Source organism: Xenopus laevis, chromosome 7L, assembly GCF_017654675.1.
Source record: "Xenopus laevis strain J_2021 chromosome 7L, Xenopus_laevis_v10.1, whole genome shotgun sequence".
Lineage (NCBI taxonomy): Eukaryota > Metazoa > Chordata > Amphibia > Anura > Pipidae > Xenopus > Xenopus laevis.
In genome coordinates this window covers 122,766,009-122,789,492 of record NC_054383.1, presented here as the reverse complement: position 1 = coordinate 122,789,492, position 23,484 = coordinate 122,766,009, and the positions used below count along the sequence as shown (strand labels likewise).

Here is a 23,484-nt window from a genome sequence, read left to right as displayed (position 1 = left end):
ATCTCTTATTCAAATCAAGGCATGGTTGCTAGTATAATTTGGACCATAGCAACCAGATTGTCGGAATTGGAGAGCTGTTGAATAAAAAGCTAAATAACTCAAAAACCACAAATAATAAAGAAGAAATGAAAACCAATTGCAAATTGTCTTAGAATATGCCTCTCTACTTCATACTAAAAGTTAATATAAAGGCAAACAACCCCTTAAAGGGCAACTGCACATGTGGAGAGATGCTTATTTTTAGTAGCCCAATTAGGTAGGGGGCAACCAGTGTCGGACTGGCCCACAGGGATACCAGGAAAACTCCAGGTGGGCCCAGGTGTCAGCTTCAAAACATTTGGCATATTTCATGGTCAGTACCTATTTCTATAAGAACAAAGAGACTAAATAGATTGAATAATAGATAATAACATGTAAAGAAAAGAGACTAGCAGAATTAAGGTTGCGTGAGGAGAGGAATTATATAGTACTGAGAGTGGGCCCCTGATCTATGGTTTTTGGGTGGGCCCCTGGTGTCCCAGTCCAACACTGGGGGCAATACACCAATGGGGTAATTTATGAGAGCTCAGCGAGGTGCAATTTTAGAAGCAATTGCCATGTTTGCATCCGCAATGCAGCATTTCTTCCCATAATTTCTGCATAACTGCGGATGTAAATGTGCTGAAAATTCCAGGCCTTTTGGCATCATTTTTGGCCTTTGGTGTGAAAATGACCCACTTTTGCTGCAAGTTCACTGTGGCAATTGAAGCAGGTCATTGCTAGAACCCTGATGCTACGACCCACAGCAGCTGCCGGGTTCACTTGCAGTTCAATAGGTGCTTTGTACTCCATTTGGCACTGGGGTGTCTCCTTTTACCTTGTGCCGAATCCTAGCATGGCTTCAGCGATCAGATGATATTATCATTGAAACGTGTAATTTCCACTTATCATGTGAGCAAAGTCAATAAGCATAAGTTCTACTGAGCTGTAAAGTTCTCTCATAAAGTCTCAAGGCAGCTTGTAATATAGTCAACCTGGGATGTCTGGTGGGCACCGCTCTTTGTTGCGCTTATCCTCACTAATACATCCCATCATTCCAGCATATCGGCAGCGCAGTTAAGGTCATTTGCTCTTGCGATGGAACCTGAAAAGAAACTGGCAAACTCACGCTGTACAACTATTTAAAGGGAAAGTCGGAATGAAAAGTATGGCCTTATCTTATTAACAATGGTATTTCATTTGAGATCATTTAATTTACGCCTGTAAAAGTTGAAGTCCCCTTTAAGACTGTCATGGAAGAATATATTCCTTGGTAACAATGTAACAATTTAGTTCTGGTCCTGTCTTACTTAACGGAATCTCTACAGGCAACTATACATGGAAAGATCCGCTTCCTAGCACCCCAGTTTGTACTGAAGCCTTGTAAAGCACCTCTTATAGAAATGACTACAGTACAATATAAGGGGGCCATACTTTCACTGGTAAATGACTTATGAACAATGAATGTGTTCTTCTGTAGTCAATAACTGTCATTCCAAACTGCCAGTCAGGCCAGGGATCACCTGTGTCTCCCGGCACTGACCAGGTTGCTCGTTCTGAATGATGAACAAGCTACAGGGCATATTAGTGGGACAGGTTTTTTGCCCAGTTTGTGCTCTTTATCTTTACATCCCATTTTCTTTTGTAAATAAGCCTATTTATCATATGCATGGGGGTCTTTTAAGGAGAGAGTTCAGACAAATGTGCTGTTAAAGGAGTTTTTCACCTGTATTTGTGTACTTCGACTGACAAGGGAATAGTCCAAATTCGATTCGAATTTTAAAAAAATGTGAAAATTTGAATATAGAAATTTATCATGTACTATCTCTTTAAAAATTCAACTTCAACCATTCGCCCTCGAATGCGAATACGAAGAAAAAAACTTCGACTTTCTTAATAAATTTCGGTTGGTCCTTTTTTTATTTGAATTTCGAAGTTATGGGAGTTAAAAAAAAAACCTCTACACTACTTCGAAATTCGACCCTTGACGTAGAGAGTGATATTCTGCGACAATTTGCAATAGGTTTTCAGCGGCTCTCCAGTTTGCAATTCCAGCCATCGGGTTGCTAGGGGTCACATTACCCTAGCAACCATGCATTGATTTGAATAAGAGACTGGGATATGAATAGGAGCGGGTCTGAATAGAAAGATAAGTAATAAATAGTAGTTTTTAGCTTTACAGAGCATTTGTTTTTGGATGGGGTCAGCGGGTCAGGGAAATAGTCAGATGAAGAAGTTAAATAATTAAAATAATTTAATAATTTAACTATAAAAAATATAGCATTCCACGTTTTCATATTTTTCATCAGCTTTGGTGTATAATTAATCTCTACAAATGTGAGTTTTTTCCTCTAAAAACCTTGACCATAAAAAATTGACGTTTAATAAATGGGCCCCTTAAGGTATGGCAATCCAAATAACACAAAGATCCCTTATCCGGAAAATCTAATTTCCCTGGATAATAAGTCCTGTACTTTTAAAAGGGTGGTTCCCTTTTAATTTAACTTTTTAATATGTTATAGAATGGCTAATTCTAAGCAACTTTTCAATTATCCTTCATTTTTTTTTTTTTTTTTTTTTTTAATAGTTTTTGCATTATCTGCCTTCTTCTTCTGACTCTTTCCAGCTTTCAAATGGGGGTCACTGACTCCATCTAAAAAACAATCACTTTGTAAGGCTACACATTTATTGTTATTGCTACTTTTTATTACCCATCTTTCTATTCAGGCCTCTCCTATTCATATTCCAGTCTCTTATTCATATCAATGCATGGTTGCTAGGGGAATTTGGCCCTAGTGATCAGATGGCTGAAATTGCTACCTGGAGAGCTGCTGAATAAAAAGCTAAATAACTCAAAAACCCCAAATAATAAAAAATGAAAACCAATTGCAAATTGTCTCAGAATATCTCTCTCTACATCATACTAAATGTTAATTTAAAGGTGAACAAGCCCTATAAGCCTACACATACACTATAAAAGTTCCTTGTGTCTTCATCAGGATTCTATCAGAACTAAAAGAGTACCGCCAATGAGAATCAATGGGGGGCCTCATTTCTTAGGGGGCTCTGCCCCAGTGAAGGGTTGTTTTGTCTCCTCTAGTGAAAAAAAATTACTCTTCACAACTGCCTGGGCCAGGCCTGGGTGTCTGTGTTGTGTATCCTGCGGCTGATAAATGCCTAATAGCAATTGCAAATATAAGCATCTGTACCCCCCTTCTTTTATCCCACTTGTTCTGTCCTATAATACCATCCCATTAAACAGAAGGCATGCCATTCCCAACAGCCCTCATCCAAGCTGGTGGCATCGCCAGCAGTCAAAACACATTTTGTCACACTCACACACAGACAAATATGTGGAGCTGCAACACAAGATTGGCTGCTCCATTCAAGAGAGTTTCAATTGGCAGCTTTTTATAAGACTAAATTAATTCCAAACCCAGAACAACCACCAAACGCCTAATTAACCCCTTCGTTGGCAGCTGTGATGTCACAGACACAGGGTAAATCAAAGCAAAAAAAAAAAAACAAAAAAACTTGTGTTTTTGTATCTGAGAATGATGTGTGATTTAAGAGGGACACATTTAATTAGAAATGTATACAATTTTTCTCCAAGTGGAGAGCAGAGAAGTTAAGTAGAGGGTTGCCACCTGGTCGGTATTTTACTGGCCTGGCCGGTAAAAATGATGGCTGATCCCAATGTTATTAATAGGGTATAATGATAAATATATAGGAAGGCCGGTATTTTTTCCCAGAAAAGATGGCAACCCTAGATGAATACGGGTGGGGCACCAATCCCACTATTTATTGTGCAACAAGAAGCTACAGACCCCTTATGTCAGACTATATGGATATTACAAATCACCTTAGCCTTCTATATACTAATATGCAGGTGACCTCTCAGTTTCCCCTGCCCAGCCCTCCCCAGTGGACAGCAATCAAGGCCACAAAGGCTCGGCAAGATTTTAGGGTGGTGGCACACCAAGCTACAAATCTTCTCTACTGTGAGTGACTAATCTCCTCGAAATGCCTTCCTAGCCCCCCCCCCACCCCACAAGAGCCCTCCCCTTGAACCCCCTTCCCTCGCAAGCGTATACGGCAGTTTGGGATGGAGGACTGAAGATCATGCACGCAGTAGAGATGCGCGTCCCCAGTGCTCCTGAAAAATTTGGAATGTGGGGCATGTCGCTCCTAATGGTGGTGGCACACGGGGAGATTAATTGGCAATCGACAAATCGCCCGAAATGCCTTCCTACGAGCAAGAATGCTTTGAAGTCACCCGAAGTTGCTTCACAAGAAAACTTAGGGCAACTTTGTAAAATGATACCTCTGGCGATTCACATTCTTGCATGTGGGAAGGCATTTTAGGGCAATTTGTCGATTGCCAATTAATCTCCCCGTGTGCCACCACCCTTAGGAGCGACATGCCCCTCATCGGCATTCAAAATTTTTCAGGAGCACTGGGGACGCGCATCTCTACTGCGTGCATAATCCTCAGTCCTCCATCGCAAACTGCCACATACGCTTGCGAGGGAAATAAAACATACATTAGGAAAAACGGGGCTATCACGGCCCATGATTAAGTACCTTGGGGGTATGAAATGCGTAAGGCCTATGGAGATGCATGTACACTTTGATTAATAAAGACTTATTTTTTAACTTAGTGTTGACCTTGTGGAGTGGCAGATAGCCCTGTTTTTTTTTTTTTTTAGTTTGCCGCAGTTCATGGAGATTAGTCGCTCCGAAGAAGAGGCGATTTATCGCCAGGCGACTAAATCTCCCCGAATCTGAGCGTGTGTCTCTGCCCTAAGGGCTCTTACACATTTTTTTCTGCGCTCCCCTGAGTTGCTCTTTCTTCAGCCGCAGGGGAGCGCAGGAGTAGACGCACACAATTATTTTGAAGGGGGCTGTACTCACACAGACGCATGTATGCCATAACGCAGGTAAAATGCAACATGCTGAGTCCCACCTGTGTACGTTGTTTACATGCGTCTGTGTGAGTACAGGCCCAGGTTCAAAATAATTGAGTGCGTTTACTCCTGCGCTCCCCTGCGGCTGAACGGAAGAAAGCGGAACGCAGGGGAGCGCAGAAAAACTACCCACGTGTAAGAGCCCTTAGGGCAGAGACACACGCTCTTACACACGGGTGGTTTTTCCTGCGCTCCCCTGCATTGCGCTTTCTTTCGTTCAGCCACAGGGGAGCGTAGGAAAAACCGTCCGTGTGTAAGAGCCCTAAAAGTTAAAAGAGTATGACTGCAAAAGTACTTTTAGTGAAAACCCAGGGGCGTAACTACAGAGAAAGCAGACCCTGCAGACACATGGAGGCCCAGTGAAGTCTAATGAACTAATGAGCAATTTTAACTTATTTTGGTAGAATAAATCAACTTATCCATATTTTGGCACACGGGCAGATTTAGTCGCCTGGTGACTAATCGCCTCTTCTGTGGGGCAACAATTGGCCCAAACTGCTTTCCCTCTGCTATAATGAGAAAACGCCAGCGTAATGGCATTCGCGGCACTTCAATTTCCGAAGTCGCCCGAAGTTGCAAACTTTGGGCGACTTCGGAAATCGAATCGCCACGAGTGCATTGGCACAGGCGATTATATTTATTTTAGCAGGGGGAAGGCAGTTTGGGGAGATTGTCGCCCCGCAGAAGAAGCGATTAGTCACCAGGCGACTAAATCTGCCCTAAATTGAATTTTCCGTGGGGGCCCAGTGACATCTAGTTACTCCCCTGTGAAGACCCCCCAGAATATATTCATTATCGGTAAACAAAAAAAAAACAACAAATATCCAATCAAGGGCGGCGGATTTACACGGACACTTTAGTCGCACCGACAAAAACCGATCAAATAAATACTCCCGGGGTGAAAGAGTTGAAAAGAAGAAAAATAAGAATTAGAACACATGATACCACTTAAAGTCAAGGAGGGGGGGGGAAGGGAAAAAAAACTTCCTTAATCATTGACAAATGTTGTGTCTTTTTCTCTCTGACTTTAGTTTCTCTCTCTTTAAAGTTTGCTTTTTCTTGTGGCTATTACTGTTCTCTGAAAGATCTGATGTTGCAAGTTGCAGAATCTTTAGATCCCTTCCCCCCCTCCTTTGCTTTTTTTTTTTTTTTGCCTCCCTGCCTCGCAGCACTTCAGGGGTTAAAAGTGATTGAAGGCTCTTTGAAGATGGGATGAAAGGAATAGCTGCTGGAGACTCTGCGCTCTGATTGGTCCGGCGCCCTTCAAAGGCCTCTTTTTCTTAACCAGAGGGGGGAGTCTGGCTTTAAGAAAGGAATTCAGAAATCCCAGGTCCTGGCAGCTGCACGGAAACGGCCGCGGAGATCAGATCGCTGGGAAAAAAACAAAAAGAGACATTTCCGTCGTTGGACCGAACTCATTTGCCCGCTATGGCGCTGTAGAGAGATATCGACGAAGACGGGCATTTTTTGGAAGCGGTTTTATGTCGGATTCCGAGGGCGCTCGTGTTTATGGCGCTTCCAGGACGCAGCTCTCAGTGATCTCCACTGATGTTTCATTAAAGCCATAACACCCCTTTGTTCTTTTGGCTTTGTCCCCAGGGGGAGTGAAAAAGGGCTTTTTGGTTTTGATTAAAAAAAAAAAAAAAAGTTCAGAGAGAGAAGAGGAGAGAGAGGGAGAGATCCTTACAGTTCTAACTTACTCAACAACAAGGTGGGAGCTGATTTTTTTTTTCCCCCTTCTCTGATATTTTTTTTTCCTCCCTTTGGATTTCTTTCTGCCTCCACTCGGATTTACTCGGATTTATTAAAGGGCAGCGATGAGAGACGATCACCGGCCGACGGGATTATTATTGTTGTTGTTATTGGACTTTTAGCGCAGGAGTTGTCGCACAAACAAGGTAATGTCGCTGCTACTGTCGCTAAACTTTGCTACTGTCTCTGCTGCGGGGGAACGTGCTGCTGCTACTGCTGTCGCTGCCCGGGGTCGGGGGAAGAAGGGGGAGACGGGAGAGCCGCTGGCCTTGCGCTTGGATCCCAAAAAAATAACTTAGCTGGGAACACAATACCCGCCTCCCTCCCTCCCTTCTCCCGACCCACAGGCTCCACTTCAACGGGCTACGGATCTGCTCTCTGTATTTTTAGCTTTTGGAGGGCACAGCCTGGATGAACTACACTTCCCAGCATTCCCTGTAGATCTTGGGAAGTTGGTGGTAGTTCAGCAACAACTTGAGACGCTTCTATTGGTCATTCTGTTGCCTCTAAACACATTTGTATCAATCAGGTGCGTGAGTAGAATATTTCAATATCTCTCTGTATTTTCAGCTTTTGGAGGGCACAGCCTGGCTGAACTACACCTCCCAGCATTCCCTGTAGTTCTTAGGAAGTTAGTTTTAGTTTGAAGCTTGAAGGGCTACCATTGATTCATTCTGTAGCCGCTAAACACCTTTTGGAGGGCACAGCCTGGATGTACTACACTTCCCAGTATTCCCTGTAGTTCTTGGAGTTGGTGGTAGTTCAGCAACAGCTTGAGGGTCTTCTATTGGTTCATTCTGTTGCATCTAAACACATTTGTATCAATCAAGCACATGAGCAGGATATATCGATATCTCTATGTATTTTTAGCTTTTGGAGGGCACAGCCTGGATGAACTACACCTTCCAGATTTCCCTGAAGTTCTTAGGGAGTTGGTGGTAGTTCAGCAACAACTTGAGAGGCTTCTATTGGCTCATTCTGTAGCCCCTGAACACATTTGTATCAATCAGGCATCTTAGTAGGATAAATCAATACCTCTATGTATTTTTAGCTCCTGGAGGGCACACCCTGGCTGAACTACACCTCACCGCATTCCCTGTAGTCCTTTGGAAGTTAGTTTTAGTTTAGTAACAGCTTGAAGGGCTTTCATTGGTTCATTCTGTAGCCTCTGAACACGTGTATCAATCAGGTGTGTGAGCAGGATATATATTCATATCGCTCTGTTTTTTTTAGCTTTTGTAGGGCACAGCCTGGCTGAACTACACCTCCCAGATTTCCCTGTACTTCTTGGTGAGTTGGTGGTAGTTCAGCAACAGCTTGAGGGTCTTCTATTGGCTCATTCTGTAGCCTCTGAACACATTTGTATCAATCAGGTGTGTGAACAGGAAAAATCCATATACAATGTATCCATCAATATATTATACTGTATACGTTGGATACATAGTTTATTTATCCTGCTCCAAAGTTTCTTTTTAGTGGTTTCGGTTGTATTTTATTGTTTTGCCTTTTACAACTTTGTTTTTGTTTTTTTTGTTTTTATTAACTCTCAAAGTGGGTCTGAGATCTACAAAGATTGCATTAAAAAAATACTTTCTAGGGGGGGAGGGGGAGTCTAAAACATCCTTTAGGAGGTGTGAATACATTTTATTGGCTCTCTCTCCATGTGGTTTGTAATGGATACTTGGGCTTGTGTAAGCCGCCCTTGCTTTGCTGTATGGCTGCACGTCTTGGGATCCTGCTTATTGTGCGCTCTGCTTATTGTGCGCTCTGCTTATTGTGCGCTCTGCTTATTGTGCACGCTTAAAGGGTCATGAAAAATATATGGTTTGAAGCTGATGTTGTGTTGCTACGGTGGCTGGGCTTGTCTTTCATTGATATTGGTTTCAATCTAGAGCAATGCCTTTAAGAGTAATGAAAGTGCTGCAACTCGGAGAGCAGCAGGGGGGCTCCTGATTCCTTTCCTTCACACTTCCAAACAAACCATCCCGTTCTCCCCCTTTTTTTATTTTATTTTTGTACCCATGTTCACAAGGAAGCGATCACCTCGTTTCCTTCGTTTGCCATGGGTGGATAATTTGATTACACATTTTAATATGCATCCACAAAGATGATGGGCCTGTTCGTATGTTTAAGGGGCAACGTGGGCCTCTCTCCAGGCTTGGATTTCATGAGGGTTGGTGGAATTTTTTTTTTTTTTTCAAACTTCCCCTTATCCACAAACGTCTATGAACTTGTACCTATAAAACTATTCCAACATCTGGATATATTAGAAGCGTTCCTTGGTATGTTGGTGAGGAGAGAGAGACTTAAGCCCACCTGTTGTGAATAATTTTCTCCTGAAAAACACTACGGGGCGACAGGGGTATGGCGTAAGTCATGTTGAAAAGGGGGAAAATGGTTCCCAGATGGCTATTCCTTGTAATAGAAGCTTGGAGTTCCGGAGAAGTTTGAGCTGCAGCTTTTTTTTTTTAAGTGGATTCTTCTTCCAAAGCAAAAACGTTAATGGGTTCTCTTAAGACTTCCAGAGCCTTTTGACAGCCTTGATGAAAATATATTTTATTCCCTAGCTTTGTACTTGTTTTGCCATTCTAAAGGCAAATGCCTTGAAAGGGAATGTAGAAACTGGAGTTGATTCTTATCTATTGTAGTTCCTATGTTAATGTGGTGGTAGCTGTACTGGGTTGTCTATCTTGCAGCCACATAATTCTTGATATTTTGGAACTGAAACTTCCAGTCTTTGGGAATGCTGGGAGTTGTAGAACAACAGTAGACGGAGAGCTGTGTGTTAGGCCTAAAGTGGTATGGACCATCGAAAGTGGTATGGACCAGCCCAGCATGGCATGAACTATTACCCCATCACAAATATTTTATCTGTAAACATCACAAGCAGACGAAGAAGATAAAATATTAAGTAAAAATAATTGTGATGGGGTAATAGTTTATGCCATGCTGGGCTGGTCCATACCACTTTGGAGGACATCTTCCCAAATCTATGTAAATAAGTTATAAAGTGCATACACAAGCAACCAATGATCTCAGGTTGGCTAAGTGTTCTGGGAATCTCTATGGTTTAAAAGGCACAAAGGGCAGCCTTGTCTCATTGCAGCTGCTGTCCTATGTCTTCAAAGATTTGGCTTTACTGACATCTTCTTCCTAAACCTACCTTAACCTCAAACCCTCCACGGGCTTTGAACTCCCAACCTTCAGCTTCCTCACAGAGCCAATAGTTGACTTGCAGTTGTAAAGAGCTGTAAAACCCACCAGTTAGAGCACCATCTAGCCTGCCTACTTTGCTTATTGAGTCTGTAGATAGCTGTGATTAACAGAAGATTGTCTTCTTCCAAAGATGGAATTTTATTACAATGTATTTTTTTTTTTTTATTCGTATTTTAAGGATATTTGAAAAGACTCCTGGCAGCCATGAGTTCTGCTGGAGTACTGACCTGCATCCCAGACTCTGGGCCTATCTTCAGGGAAACTTCTTTGCGTCCACCTGTTCCAGGCCAGGAGACTAACAACTTCAAGGTATGTGTCCAGGACTTCCTTATAACTTATCCTTTTGACTTTACACTTCCTTCTATTAACTTAGTAGAACTGTAGTGATGTCACCGCTGAAGATCGTATATTGATAGTCTTAAAGCTGTGACATCACTGTTCATTTAGAAGGAACTATCCACGAACGTTCCCGAGGTCCCTCTGTCATTCCATGACTTGATGTGGTCACCAATACTTAAAAAATCCCACTAATTTACCCTTGCGGTAAATGATCCCCAATCCCCATACTATTCCGTCCCACCCACTTTTATAGCAACTTTATACTCCTCTAAGCTGTTTATCTCTGCTCTGTTCCCAGTCATTCAGTGATGTTTTTATAAGAGGAAGTTAGAAGTTCTTTGGTTACTCATCAATTTACCAGCAATTATATTTCAAAGGAGGCAAAGTGATTTATCTCTCAGCTGAGAACTTCTCTTTGATCAGCCCTCCCAGCCCCATCTGTTGGCCCTTTTTGGAAGTCAGAATGGTTTCCTGACGATAGGAACACGCAATAACATGCTGATTATTTTAATGTCAGGGGGGGGAAGTAAAAGTAAATATATAGGGCTAAGCATACTTTAAATTCAAGTAACCCTCCCCCATCCTAACTGCTGTGCTTTTATTTCCAGCCCGAAAAGTTCACCATGGATTCTCAGCACTTAAAACACAAGGAAGATTTTAACCGTGAAGCTGAAGGTTGCGTTGCCCATGATTCCCGCTTCTCCAGATGGGGCAGGTCTCTAAATCTTCTACTTGATGACCAGGATGGAGCAACGCTTTTCCGCATGTACTTGGAAGGGGAAGGTCTTGGGGATCTTTTAACTTTCTGGTTTGCTTGCAATGGATTTAGGGCTATGGACCCATTAGAACCCAAAACATCAAAAACAGCTAAAGCCATATATCGCTGGTATGTACAAAATAGCTCAGCCGTTTCTGGTCGCTTAAAGCCAACCACCCGCACCCAAGTGAAGGAGTGTGTGAAGAACCAGCAGTTGAATAAGACTGTGTTCGACCAGGCCCAGCAAGAGATACAAAGGGCAATGGAGCAGGAGGCATTTACCTCTTTTTTGCAGTCTGATATATGCAAGGAGTATGCTCGTGGTGTTGAAGACAGTCCAACTCCAGAAAGTCCAGGGCCAGGGCTTCCAACATTGACTGAGGATGAAGAGTTTGGAGGGTTACACCATTTTTCTTCTGGTATGGGGAAAATAAATCGTGCCTTCAGTCGGATCCCTCCTAGAAACCAAAGGTGAGCGCACCGAAGGAGCAAATGGCAGAAACTCTCACCCTAATGGGTTTTGGGTTTATCTATCTGGGGTGTATATGGTCTATCTCACTTTGTTTTATTGTGGAGCCATGCTCAATGTGTCTCCTCTGTAGAATCTGGAATTCATGCGGTTTTTAAAGTTACTGGCAAAGATCAAGGTTGATTGCTAATGTTTAATGTGGTTTTGAGTCCTAATGGATGTAGATATTAGATCTATAATCCAGAATCCCTGGGGCCTGAGCCTTTCCAGATAAGGGTTAGTTCTATAATGTAGGGTGCCATGCCATAAGTCTACCTCAAACCCTGTACTTTGAAGGCCAAAGTACTTATTCCATTTCCATTTTTCTAATAGTTTGCTTAAAAGGAGGCATTCCTGTTTGTTGGCTCTTTCTGGATAAATGGTTGCCAGATGATGGATCCCATACCTGTAGCTTTAATGGTAACAATGTTTCAAAAGTTTAGCTCTTGCTTCTGCTCGAGGCTTATCCACCCATATAGTGTCCGTTGTCCTACACAACTGGTGTCAACAGAGGGCCAATGAGAAACCAAGCTTGTGTATATCTTCTAAAGCAAGAAATGAGGCGGCTCTTTCTTATAACTATAAATGGTTGGTTCCAGGCAAGGAGATGTATACCTGTATTAATTGTAGTCTACACCAAGTGATGAAACTGGAATCTATCTATCTGTCCATATATCTGTTTTCTTTCTTACTTTTTTCTGCTTTTCTTTGTTTCTAATTCTCCCCCCACCCTTTGAGTTAAAGGTTAACTTAGCTGTTATTCCTTTCTCTGAGCTCGCATATCTTTGATGTGAACAAAATCTTTCCCTGCTTCGAAGATCAAAGAACAACATCCATAAAAAGGACTTTTTCTTTTTTTCTCCTACTCTCCAAGCTTCCCCCCCCTCCCTCCCGAGATGCCTTGCTGTTTCAAAGCCCTCTTATCTTATAATGACTGTTTTTATTACAGTTATTCCTTTTATTTTATGGCTTATAATGCATTAAATGCCAAATAAGGTTTCAACTCGGTACCAAGTTGGAAGATTATCGCTGGATTTAGTTCTTAGTGCCCAATTACTCTTCTTTTATTTCTCCTCCCAATAAACAGACCGGCACCTAACTATAATCCACCTCCCTTTTGTATGGCATGATTACAGTCCATTATGATAAACTAAATACTTGCCTATAAGTGTAATGTGAATTACAAATGATGGCATATAGAATAGCCTAACACAGGACTGGAATAACTGTGCCATTGTCTTCTTGTATCAAACAAACCCATTACTAAATATTTTTAATTGACGTGGATTTTATTTTCTTTTAATCACCTTTTAAGGTCTCATTTTCGGAAATTGGAGCAGACCTATCAGTACTTTGCCCCTGCAGCCAGTATCAACGACAGCGAGATATCCAGCGATGCCCTGACAGAAGACAGTATGTCCATGACAGATGGGAGTGTGTGAGTATTTAATGTCCTTTCAACCCATAGCTACGTCTGGATCACAATCATAAGCAGTCGTTGTCCATAAAATGTGGCCTAGAGGTTCTACTAGCTGCTACAGAGTCCACATGTAGCTGGTGTGAAAAACATAATATTTTACAGCCAAGTGAAATTCTTATATTTACAAATGAAATGGTCCAACAGGCTTGGACATGCCAAGCCCTCATAGGCAGGTGGGTTTGCAAGCCCATGAGTCTTTCAGCAAGTTGATTGCCAGAGGGTAGAGGTCAAGCAACACACAACCTCTTGGTTATTGTCTTCCTGTTGTTGGAGACTATTCATAAAATCCTTTGTTCACTTTGATGTTGGGGATGGTGTCAAGCAGAACAGGAAATAACTTGAGAAGGTGTGGACCTCAGAAGTTAGATACTTTGATGATCAACTACCCATAACTGTAGATGCAACTCAACTTTAAATAGCATAGTATTAGATATAAATCCTTATACATTCCTTAATAAAATGACCAACACTTTTTTGCTGGTTTTGTAAATGTTTAAATTTTTTTTGTCAAATTGAAACAGAGATGGAATTCCACCGTATCGTTCAAAAAAGCAGAGGGAGATCCACCGGAGCGTCAGTGCCAATGGAAAAGTGTCTTTGCCTTTTGTTCCAGTAAGTTCAGTCGGAATGATCAAGATTATTCTTTTTTTTTTTTTTTTTTTGTCTTGCCAGCTATGTTCCTACGTGTTTGTATGCCTGTGAGATAAGACATGACCTGGCGGTTGTGAACAAAGAGGAAATGTACTCTGATAACCTTAGATAAGGCCATGCAAGCCAGTCTCATAAAGTACCTGTAAAAATAAACTAGCACTTCTGTAAACCGTTCCTCACAATATGTGGCTGACGCCTCACTGGCAAGCTTGGGTAATCTCCCAGATGTGACCTTCTTGCTCCCAGGAGTAAGTAGCTGTTCTGTTTTGGAAGGTGAAGAATGGGCTCATTCCATTGATATCACTACTCTGGCGTTAGGCAGGCTCTTGGTGATAGAGTACTTTGTGTCCAAGCCCATGCCTGGCCATATCTCTTAATTTTTGGTCATATTAAAGGGACAACTTTATGTTGTAGTAGTAGTAGTAGTAGTAGACATAACCATTCATTAGTAAAGCTCCCACCCCATGACAAGCTAAAAAGGGGTCCTGCTTGCATACTGCATGATCAGGAACCCTACCAATTTACTTTATCCCATTTACTGACGCTTGACTCTTTGATTCCAACAGAGGACTATGCGCCCACCAGCAGAGATGATGCCCACGAGTCCAGCAGAGTTTGCAGCCAAGCTGACAATAGCTTTGGAGAAAGTAAAGAAACAGAGGGACGCTGAAGAGAAGCTGGAAGAAAAGTTGCAGAGGTTAAAAGAGGTGTGTAAAACGTGCAATGTTTTGTTGAGTGAACCCCTACCCCCCCCCCCCCTTGCTTTACGTCAAGCAAAATGAATAATTCAAGGAGAGCTGAAGACAGTGATAAGAAGCACCCATAGAGCGGGGGAAAAGAAATGTAGCACATAGCACTGATATGCACCTGGCACTGTGACAGGTTGACAAGCTGAGGCACGCAGGAATGAAGAATGCTACTGGAATAGCTTTTGGCAAGGTTCTGCCCTAAAGAAATGCGGAGCTTCAATCGCATTGTAAACTTCAAAAGGCAAAGGGACGGCTGTGATGCCGCAGAGAAGAGTTTCATATAATTTTCCTGCTGGCCTGTAAGAAGGGCGACATTTGGCTGTCAGTTTAAATATGTTTCATGCGTGGCCCTGTGTTGCAGGAGTTGGCACATTTGAACCCAATCTGCATACAAAAAGAGCAGTGTTTTTTGGTGGGAAATTTTGGATGAAAAATTTTTTAAGTTTTATTAGTAGGAAGCAAATGGTTAAAGTCCGGTTACATGAATGAATGACCTTTCACCTATGCTTATCTGATATCTGCTATGCAAATATGAGCCTTGCAGGCCTACTTAAATTTAAATGGCAGACCATATGGCTTTATGGAAGCTTGAAGGAGAAGGAAAGTCATTTTATACTTGGTGCCAAAAGTTAGGCACAGTAATGTAACTGGAGGGGGGCGGACCCTGGTGCCGGATGTGCAGTCGGGCTCTCGCCCCCCCCCTCCGTACAAGATTATATGGCCGGAAATCGGCCGCTGCAGGTGGACATCGTCAGTTGCGAGCTGCCGGGGGGCCCTGAGGGGGTGCGGTCCCTGGCCCAATCGCACCCCCTGCTCCCCCAGTAGTTCCGCCACTGGATAGGCACCCCCAAGTGATTGTATTTACTTACCTGAGACTCTGGGCCGGTGCTTCTATCAGCAAGCACCATGGAGCTATCCTCCTCCTCGGGGCCGGAACTAGGGGTAGGCATAGTAGGCACGTGCTTTGGGCGCAAAGCTGTGTGGGTGCCAGGCACGTATCTTCTCGGTCGCCTACCCCCAGTCCGGTCCCCTCTGTCAGACTCTCTGTGCTTTCTCTGCCTTCTGTATACACGCTCAGCCAGTGCCGCAACCGGCCAGGTTGCCTAGGGCTCCTATCTGGCCTGGCTCTGCTCCTCCTGCTTTTTCGCTCTTCAAATCTCCTGGGGCACACACATGCGCAGTAGAACTAAATAGTTGGCTTTTTCGTTAAAGTTCTACTGCGCATGCACAGCCGCAAGCTGAAGGACAAAGTGGGAAAAGGATCGATCCGTGGTGCTCGCTGGAATAACCCCATGTCGGGAACCCTCAAGTAAAAAATGACTTTCCTTCTCCTTTAAAGACCATGTATGTCATAGATACATATGTTAAAAAGTGCTATCTCAGCCAGCTGAAGTGGTGGCCTCCCATGGCAAAAAGCATAACCTATATTAACATAAACCCCTGCTGATAAACAGAATAGTTGGACTTTATTTTTATAAAATTAGGGGCTAACTCTAAGCTTCTCTCTGAATCCACAGGAAGAAGAAATAGCCGACTATGACATCCCATCATCCAGTCACGAGACAGTACCTGGGGCTGCTTTAGAGGATGATCCACAGTCTATCCTTGATGACCACGTATCTAGAGTTTTGAAAACGCCAGCAAATCTGTCGCCAAGATCACAGTCCCCTTTTGTTCAAAGAAAAGGCAAATTTCAACCAGCTTTCTCGAAAGGGCAGACTTCAACATCTTGTCACTTGCGTCCCAAAGTTCCTCAGGGTATGGAAGCGACTTCCACATTGGCGTCAGAACACCGAAGCTCTGTAAGGTATGTAAACCTATGATATGAGGAAACGAGCACTGAAATATGCATTTACAGTATCTCTGTCCTTAATCCTTTTGTGTTCAATTTACTGTAAAAAGTGCCTCAAGTCTTGAGTCTATAGACTGTGCTTGGTCTCCAGGGAAAGATACCTTAGACCTCCTCTAGAGTGTACTGATAGAGGAAAGGTGGCTTTTTGGCACCATCTAAATACATTCATGTTTAAACAATGAAGTCTTTGCAACTGATTTACAAAGAATGCCTTATATTAAAACGTCTCTTCTCTGTTAGCAGCCAACTCCCAAGAAGCTCCAGAAAGCCAGAAGGTTGCACACAGCCCCACAGACCAGAGGAAGGAACCTCAGCGGCCGTGCTGACCACTCCTCTCTCTCCAGAGCAGGAAGCAGAGCGCAACCACAGTGTCTTGCAATGGGTTCTAGATAGCGCAAAGTTAATGAAAAAGCATCACCGAGAAACAACTGCCAGGTGGGTTTATCAAAACAACTGTCATTAGAAAAAATGTAGGCCTTGGGCATTTATTTGTTAATGCATAGTAGGCTTATTTACAAAGCCGATGTTCTTATTTCCCCCCCAATATGATTATTGATTTTATTTCCTTTGTTTTATTTAGTGTCACTCCCTGCCCTGAACTAAAGAAGGCCACACACCGTGCAGCATCCCAACCAGCACATTTGTTCCTGCAAGATACTTCCATGCCACCACTTACAGCTCCCAACACTCTGGATCAACTGGAAGAGGCCAGGAGACGTCTTGTAGAAGATAAGAGAGTTCCCAAACTTCACAAGTCCAGGTATAAAGTCAAGAGCTACTTTCTGGTACCTCTCCTCTAAATATACGTGTTTCTGTACTCCATAAAACTCTTCAAGTTGGAGTTGAATACTTGGGAGCACAGTACTTGCAGATGTTTTTTTTTTTATGGACACATTAACAATAGTGAGGGGTCAAGGTGGGGGATAACTTTTCAAATCCAATAATATCAATGAGCAGACATTACATTTGTGTCCTCCTTAAATAATTTACAGCCTCTCTCTGTTTATGGGAAATGTATACAACCTTTAAAATTAATTTGGCACATTTGCAAGGTTTCATTCGCTTAAATGCATTTGTTTGTGTTCAAGGTGTGTTCAGTCTGCCACGCTGAAAGAAAAAGGCAAAACAGCGGAAAGTGTGCCATCGTCTGGCTTCTCTACTCTAAAGCTTTCAGAAGAGTAAGTACCTTCTGCCTCCAAATCCTTTGCGATTTGTACCGGTATGGGATCTGTTATCCAGAATGCTTGGGACCCCGGGTTTTCCTGATAAGGGAATCTTTCCATAATTTGGATCTTCATACCTTTAGGTCTACTAGAAAATCTCCTAAACCTTAAATAAACCCAATAGGCTGGTTTTGCTTCCAATAAAGATGAATTATATCTTAGTTGGGATCAAGTAGAAGCTACTGTTTTATTATTGCAGAGAAAAATTTGGATAAAATGGAGACAGCCTTTCGGTAATTTTGAACTTCCTGGATAACGGGTTTCTGGATAACTGATCCCATACCTGTATTGAAAACACCCGTCTCCTGAAATTTTGCTATATACATATGACCCCCATAGCTCTAAAAGAAAATAATCTAATCACCTATATATATATATTTTTTTTTTTTTTTATAGGCAAAAGACAGCCAAGAAACCAAGTTCTGAGTGTCCGGGTCAAGGACTTGCCATTGTTTACTACTTCTGTGGTGAAAGGATACCTTACATGATCCGTACTAAGGAGCCAAGCTTGACTCTACAGGAGTTCAAAGAGCTGTTGAGCAAGAAAGGAAGTTACAAGTACGTATCCCTTGCGTGTTTATTAGAAACGTCGTGGTCCTCTTTGGATCCATTGGTTGGCATTAGAATGGATTTGGGAGTTATTTAGTCAAAATATTCTTTTAGAAAAAGTGCTCTCCAACTTCTTACATGTCAAGGCTACAATTAAACCATTTGGAAGACCACATCCTAGCCTGTAGACCTCTAGTTGGATAGCCCTGTGGTAGGAAAGTGATCTATTATAACTTCACTTTTAACAAATTACTAACTAGTTCTTGACTTTTTTTCTTTCCTAGGTATTATTTCAAAAAGGAGAGCCATGAGTTTGAATGCAATGCGGTTTTCCAAGAGGTCTCTGAAGAAGATGCTGTATTACCTTTGTTTGAGGAAAAGATTATCTGCAAAGTGGAAAGAGCATGTTGACCATGATGTGGAGCGGAGTTATTTGCTTCTGTCTAAAAAGTCCATATGGGGTCATAGAGCCAAGAATGGAGGTCATTGACTTCAGAGTGCTCTGACCTTGGCCCATACTTGGAAGAGGGTATGTCCATTCTTGGAGAAGGCAAATCCAAATGGTAGTTCCTTTTAAATTAAAGGAATCATAAGAGCAACATTAGGATCCAAGAGGAGCCGATGGACTACCCATGACCGAATCTGAAGGAAAGGACGGGTGAAATTGATATTTCTCAGAAAGCAGAGGAATTATTGCTTACGTTCGATGGAAGTAGATCTTTCCACAATGTCACGTAACTGATGTTTCAAAGGATGTGACTTTGAACTCTTTGTATCTCTAAATAGAAAAAAAAAAAACTTCTTTCCGGATAAGCCACTATCTCTAATTTTGGTACATGAAATGTACATTTATTTTTATTCTGTGTATTTATGCAAAAAAAAACAGAATGTTTTTGATCTTTTGGTGAACACGCAAATCCTTGCCATCGTTTGGAGAATGTTCTATAATAATGTTTGAAGAAGAAATCACCACTATAGATGCTAAAAAAAACAAAACAAAAAAAAAAACTGAATGGTAATCCGCAGGCTGTCCCTGAGCGCAGTCAGAGAGATACAGCCTCCTCTTCAAAGTGCTGGATATTTGATAAACATAAAAAAAGAAGCCAACTCAAGTTTGTCCTGTATGAATGCACATGTACATCTACAGTATCCCAAGGACTTCGCAATGGATGCTGCAGCTTCAAAGGCATGGAAAGCAAGTCGGGAGAAAAAAGGCAAGACTTCTAATTCCAATGAACTCAGAACATGAATAATTTATAAAACCTTTTCTGGCTGCATGAAATCATCCCTTTTTTTTTTTTTTTTTTTTATATTCCTATAAAATTGAACTCATGGTCATCAAACTATGCAAAGAATTGAAATGCTGCTCTGAAGTTTCACTGGCTGCATTAATGTCGTGTTTGTAAGGTGCATCACAGCAACGCTTGTCTTGGGTCACAGGGCAGGAAATGCTAAATGCTGCCTGGCGGCTCACCCTTTCTGGCAGTCAGAGATCTAATTATATATTGAGGTCTGATATTTTTATTTGTTTTTTTTTATATAAATCTAACTTATTTTATAAATAGATTTTTTTTTTTAAAGTATCTGGTACTCAAATTAGGACCTTCAGATATATATATATTTTTATCTCTGTTCAGTTTTATAAACAGAGGGGTCCCTTTAATGAAAGTTTGGGGCCCGAACATGAATTGAAAGGCAAAGGACTTGCTGGGACCTCGCTAGCACAATCTGCACAGGATGGATGGAGTCTTAACTCGTTTTCACAGTGGTACTGCTAACTGAACGGACTGTACTGTTTTTATTTTTTTCCTTTACGGACATGCATTATTTAAGATTTATAATATATTTATCTTTATACTCTGTTTTAAGGGTGTTCATTGTCCCTTATTTTGAAGGGGTTCGTTTTGCCTTTTTGTAGCTGTTGTAAAAAGAACATGCTTGCTGTTTAAAACGGTGATGACGGAGGCGTTTTGTGGGTTTGAATCGGTTGCATATTAAAGGGGCTCTATTAATGTATATAAAATTAAGGATTGTGTGCTCATGGGTCTCCAGATGTTCTTGAACTAGAAGTTCCCAGCATCCTACCAACAGAAGATGGTCTCTCCATGCAATGCTGTTGGTTCATGAACATCTGGAAGGTTGGTGGTTGCCCAACAGAGTGTGGTACATGCAAGATTGGGGGAGCTAATATATGTTTACACTCCAAAAGACTTTAATAGTGACTTTATTTGTAATCGTGTGTTCCTGTTTAATATAGGAATCATGTTGGTCTCTGTTAGAATACAGCTTTGCTTGCTTTCCCCTCCCTGTAGACCAGTAATCCCCAACCAGTAGCGCGTGAGCAACATGTTCCTCACCAACCCTTTAGGATGTTGCTCCCAGTGGCCTCAAAGCAGGTGCTTATTTTTGAATTCCTGGCTTGGAGGCACATTTTATAGTGTACTGCCAAAGAGAGCCTCCTGTAGGCTGAAAGTCCACATACAGGCTACCAAATAGCCAATTACATCCCCTTTTTGGCACCCCAGGAACTTTTTGCATGCCTGTGTTGCTCCCCTTCTCTTTATTTTTGAATGTATCTCACGGGTAAAAAAAAAGGTCGGGCACCACTGCTGTAGACCATACACTGTTCTGTCCTCATGTGCCCCTCTAGCCATCTCTATGGTGATATTCTATTTCCAATGGCAGTGGCATGTTCCCCCTTAATTCAGGACTAGAGGTAATGGGAATCTTTGACAGTGATGGAAACAGTCTCCAGCCTTTAATTGTCCCCTAGTCCAGCGTGAAGGGGGAACAGAAAACCAGCCAAAGGATAGTATGAAGGCCATGCTGGCAGTTGGAGGTGGCTGTGAGAAGGAGAAGGCATCATCTAAAGAAAAACTGTATTTTAGTAGAAAACCAACCAGATTCCTTTTATTTGAAACTTGTCTGAGTCCCTTAAAGCCCTAGCAATGATGTTATTGGTGCTGACTATTAAAGAGAATGTAGCATTGACTGCAGGCTTGGCCAACATCTGACCAAAGGCAGTCTTGCTGAGAACCCAGGTGTAGGCACAAGGATGGAGTTTTTGTACGAACACAACCCAATATGCTACTTGTGAGCTGTGGTGGAACCAAACTTTAGGGTGGGCCCCAAGTGCCTAATCCCCTCCCCTAGGCCACCATAGATTGTAACACACAGATGGTCTATTCCTATCGTAGTTTCTGATATTACCACTGCTGGGGCAGCTGCTGACATAAATGTCTAACTGGAATAAATCTGTTAAATATTGTACAAACCGCTGTATCACAAAAGCAAGAAAGCGTTCCCCATGATAAAGCCCCCCTCTCTTTGCAGTCTTCCCATGATGGGTATTCTTTATATTCTAAGGGGCAGTTGCATGTGTGACAGTTGCTTTCTTGGGGCTGTAGGGGTCTGTCTGGCTGCAATTGCCCTAAATAGGTGTAAATGTTACCCTATAGCCAATAAAACACAGAACCAAGTAACCTCTGTCAATAATTAATCCTTAATTTATAATGTTTTTGTCCCTTAAGTGTAAGGGCACATCTGGAGATTCGGGGAGATTTAGTCACCCGGCGACTAATCGCCTCTTCTTTGGGGCGACTAATCTCCCCAGACTGGTCCCCATGGCTTCTGTCTGCTTCAATGAAAAAACGCTGGGCCCCACAGCAAATTAATTTTAGGGCCCCCAACCTATCCAGTGTTTGTCCTGTTTTACCAATATATGTTCAAATTGCTCATCAATGAGAGCCTCATGGGGCCCCCTGTACCTCCTGGGCCCCCCAGCCGCAGGGTCTGCTTCCTCTGTAGTTACGCCCCTGACTTCAGGCGACTTCTGAAATCGAAGGGTCGTGAGTGCATTGGCGCAGGCGTTTTTTTCATTGAAGCAGACAGGAGCCAAGGGAAAGCAGTTTGGGGAGATAAGTCGCCCCAAAGAAGAGGCGATTAAACTAAATCACCCGAATCTCCAGGTGTGCCCTTACGCTTACGTTAATATGCAAGGGCTCAGCCTCTAAATGCCGCTGTAATACTAATGTTCCGCAAGGAGACGTGTACTTTTTGCAACCAAGATTTGGATACTGAATATTCATATTAACCAAGTACTGTTATTATGGTGTTGTGGCTCGCCAGGTAAAGAACATATACCCTCCCCACCTGTTTTAAAGGTGCAGAACATTACCTGGTGTCCTAATAATAATGAGGGGAACGTTGCGTTTCCCATGAACATCACCTGTCGTCCATCATTCCACAACGGTTTTATACAGCAAGGCATATTTTTATATCTAAAATCTATATACACATGTATAAATATAAATAACATTGTTTTATATATATATATATATATTTCAGAGTGCTAATTAAGGTGTAAAAATGGTAAACCTTTGCTATTCTTGAAAATGTAAAAAATAAGCTGAAATAAAACATATATTTTTTTGGGGAAAAAAAAAAGATAATTTTGTCTCCCTGATTCTTGAGGGGGTGGGGGATCAATTTAAGGTTCAATACAAGCATATCGTTCTGTAAGGCTCCACAGTTTATATGTAAGAGGCCACCAAACAAAGTTTGAATGTAGGGAATATAGTGCAGGTTTGTGACCCGTTATCCAGAAAGCTCTGAATTACGAAATGGCCATCTCCCATAGACTCCATTTTATCCAAATAGTCCCAATTTTTTAAAAATGATTTCTTTCTCTAATAATAAAACAGTAGCTTGTACTTAATCCAAACTAAGATATAATTAATCTTGATTGGAAACAAATCTAGCCTACCCACACACCTCCATACAAATACACCTAATACAGGGAAGGGATCCGTTATCCGGAAACCTGTTATCCAGAAAGCTCTGAATTACGGAAAGGCCCTCTCCCATAGTCTTCATTTTATCCACATTTTTCACACCAGTAGGTCAAAGGCAGAAATGGCCAGTTCTCCTATTACTGTAACCTTGAAAGACTTCTGACAAGGCCTTGCAGCTCCGGGTTTTGAAGATTTGGGACCAAGGAGGAAGCAGCAGACATGATTCTAAAACGAGGTATCCAAGGGTAAAACAAGTTCCTGGTCAAGTCCAAACAGAAGGTCGGTACAGGCAGTACAGGTTCAAAGTCAAACAGGTCTAAGTCAAGATCCAGAAATCAATTTAGAATAAAGGACTGCACCCAGGAACATCCAAAGGGTGAACCTATAATTGGGCAAAGATCCTTGGGCTCTGGCTTCTGTTAAACTTTGAATTTAGTGCTGAACGGACGCATTGACATCACACGTTTGACGCACAGACGCCTCATTATAATGTGCGGATGTCACAGCCTTCCAATGTGGAGTGCACATCCCCTGGGTGCCGCCATCTTGGCCACTGCGCCATAGAGGAGATGAGCACCAACAGGCGCTCCGTGCCATTTCCATCTCCACTTTTAGCTCAGGATGTTTATA

General features: G+C 42.2%; 1 protein-coding gene across 5 annotated transcripts; it reads left to right on the top strand.

Annotated features, from left to right (window-relative positions):
- Positions 1–6,223: 6,223 nt before the first annotated feature.
- On the top strand, positions 6,224–21,543 carry axin2.L (axin 2 (conductin, axil) L homeolog). Of its 5 annotated transcripts, none has more exons than XM_041568330.1 (12): positions 6,224–6,696; positions 10,132–10,262; positions 10,901–11,520; positions 12,873–12,995; positions 13,559–13,649; positions 14,255–14,395; positions 15,955–16,244; positions 16,530–16,724; positions 16,870–17,049; positions 17,378–17,467; positions 17,909–18,070; positions 18,346–21,543. In XM_041568330.1, the coding sequence occupies exons 2-12, from the start codon at positions 10,158–10,160 to the stop codon at positions 18,470–18,472; spliced, it is 2,124 nt and encodes a 707-aa protein (XP_041424264.1). In that variant the 5' UTR covers positions 6,224–6,696; positions 10,132–10,157; the 3' UTR covers positions 18,473–21,543.
- The last annotated feature ends 1,941 nt before the right edge of the window (positions 21,544–23,484 follow it).

What these genes read in the sequence shown, in the direction of transcription:
- axin2.L (XM_041568330.1), top strand. Translation starts at nt 10,158, where the DNA reads ATGAGTTCTGCTGGAGTACTGACCTGCATCCCAGACTCTGGGCCTATC. An exon ending in GAACACCGAAGCTCTGTAAG is followed by an intron (nt 16,245 to 16,529) that starts GTATGTAAACCT and finishes CTTCTCTGTTAG; the next exon opens with CAGCCAACTCCCAAGAAGCT. An exon ending in CACCGAGAAACAACTGCCAG is followed by an intron (nt 16,725 to 16,869) that starts GTGGGTTTATCA and finishes TGTTTTATTTAG; the next exon opens with TGTCACTCCCTGCCCTGAAC.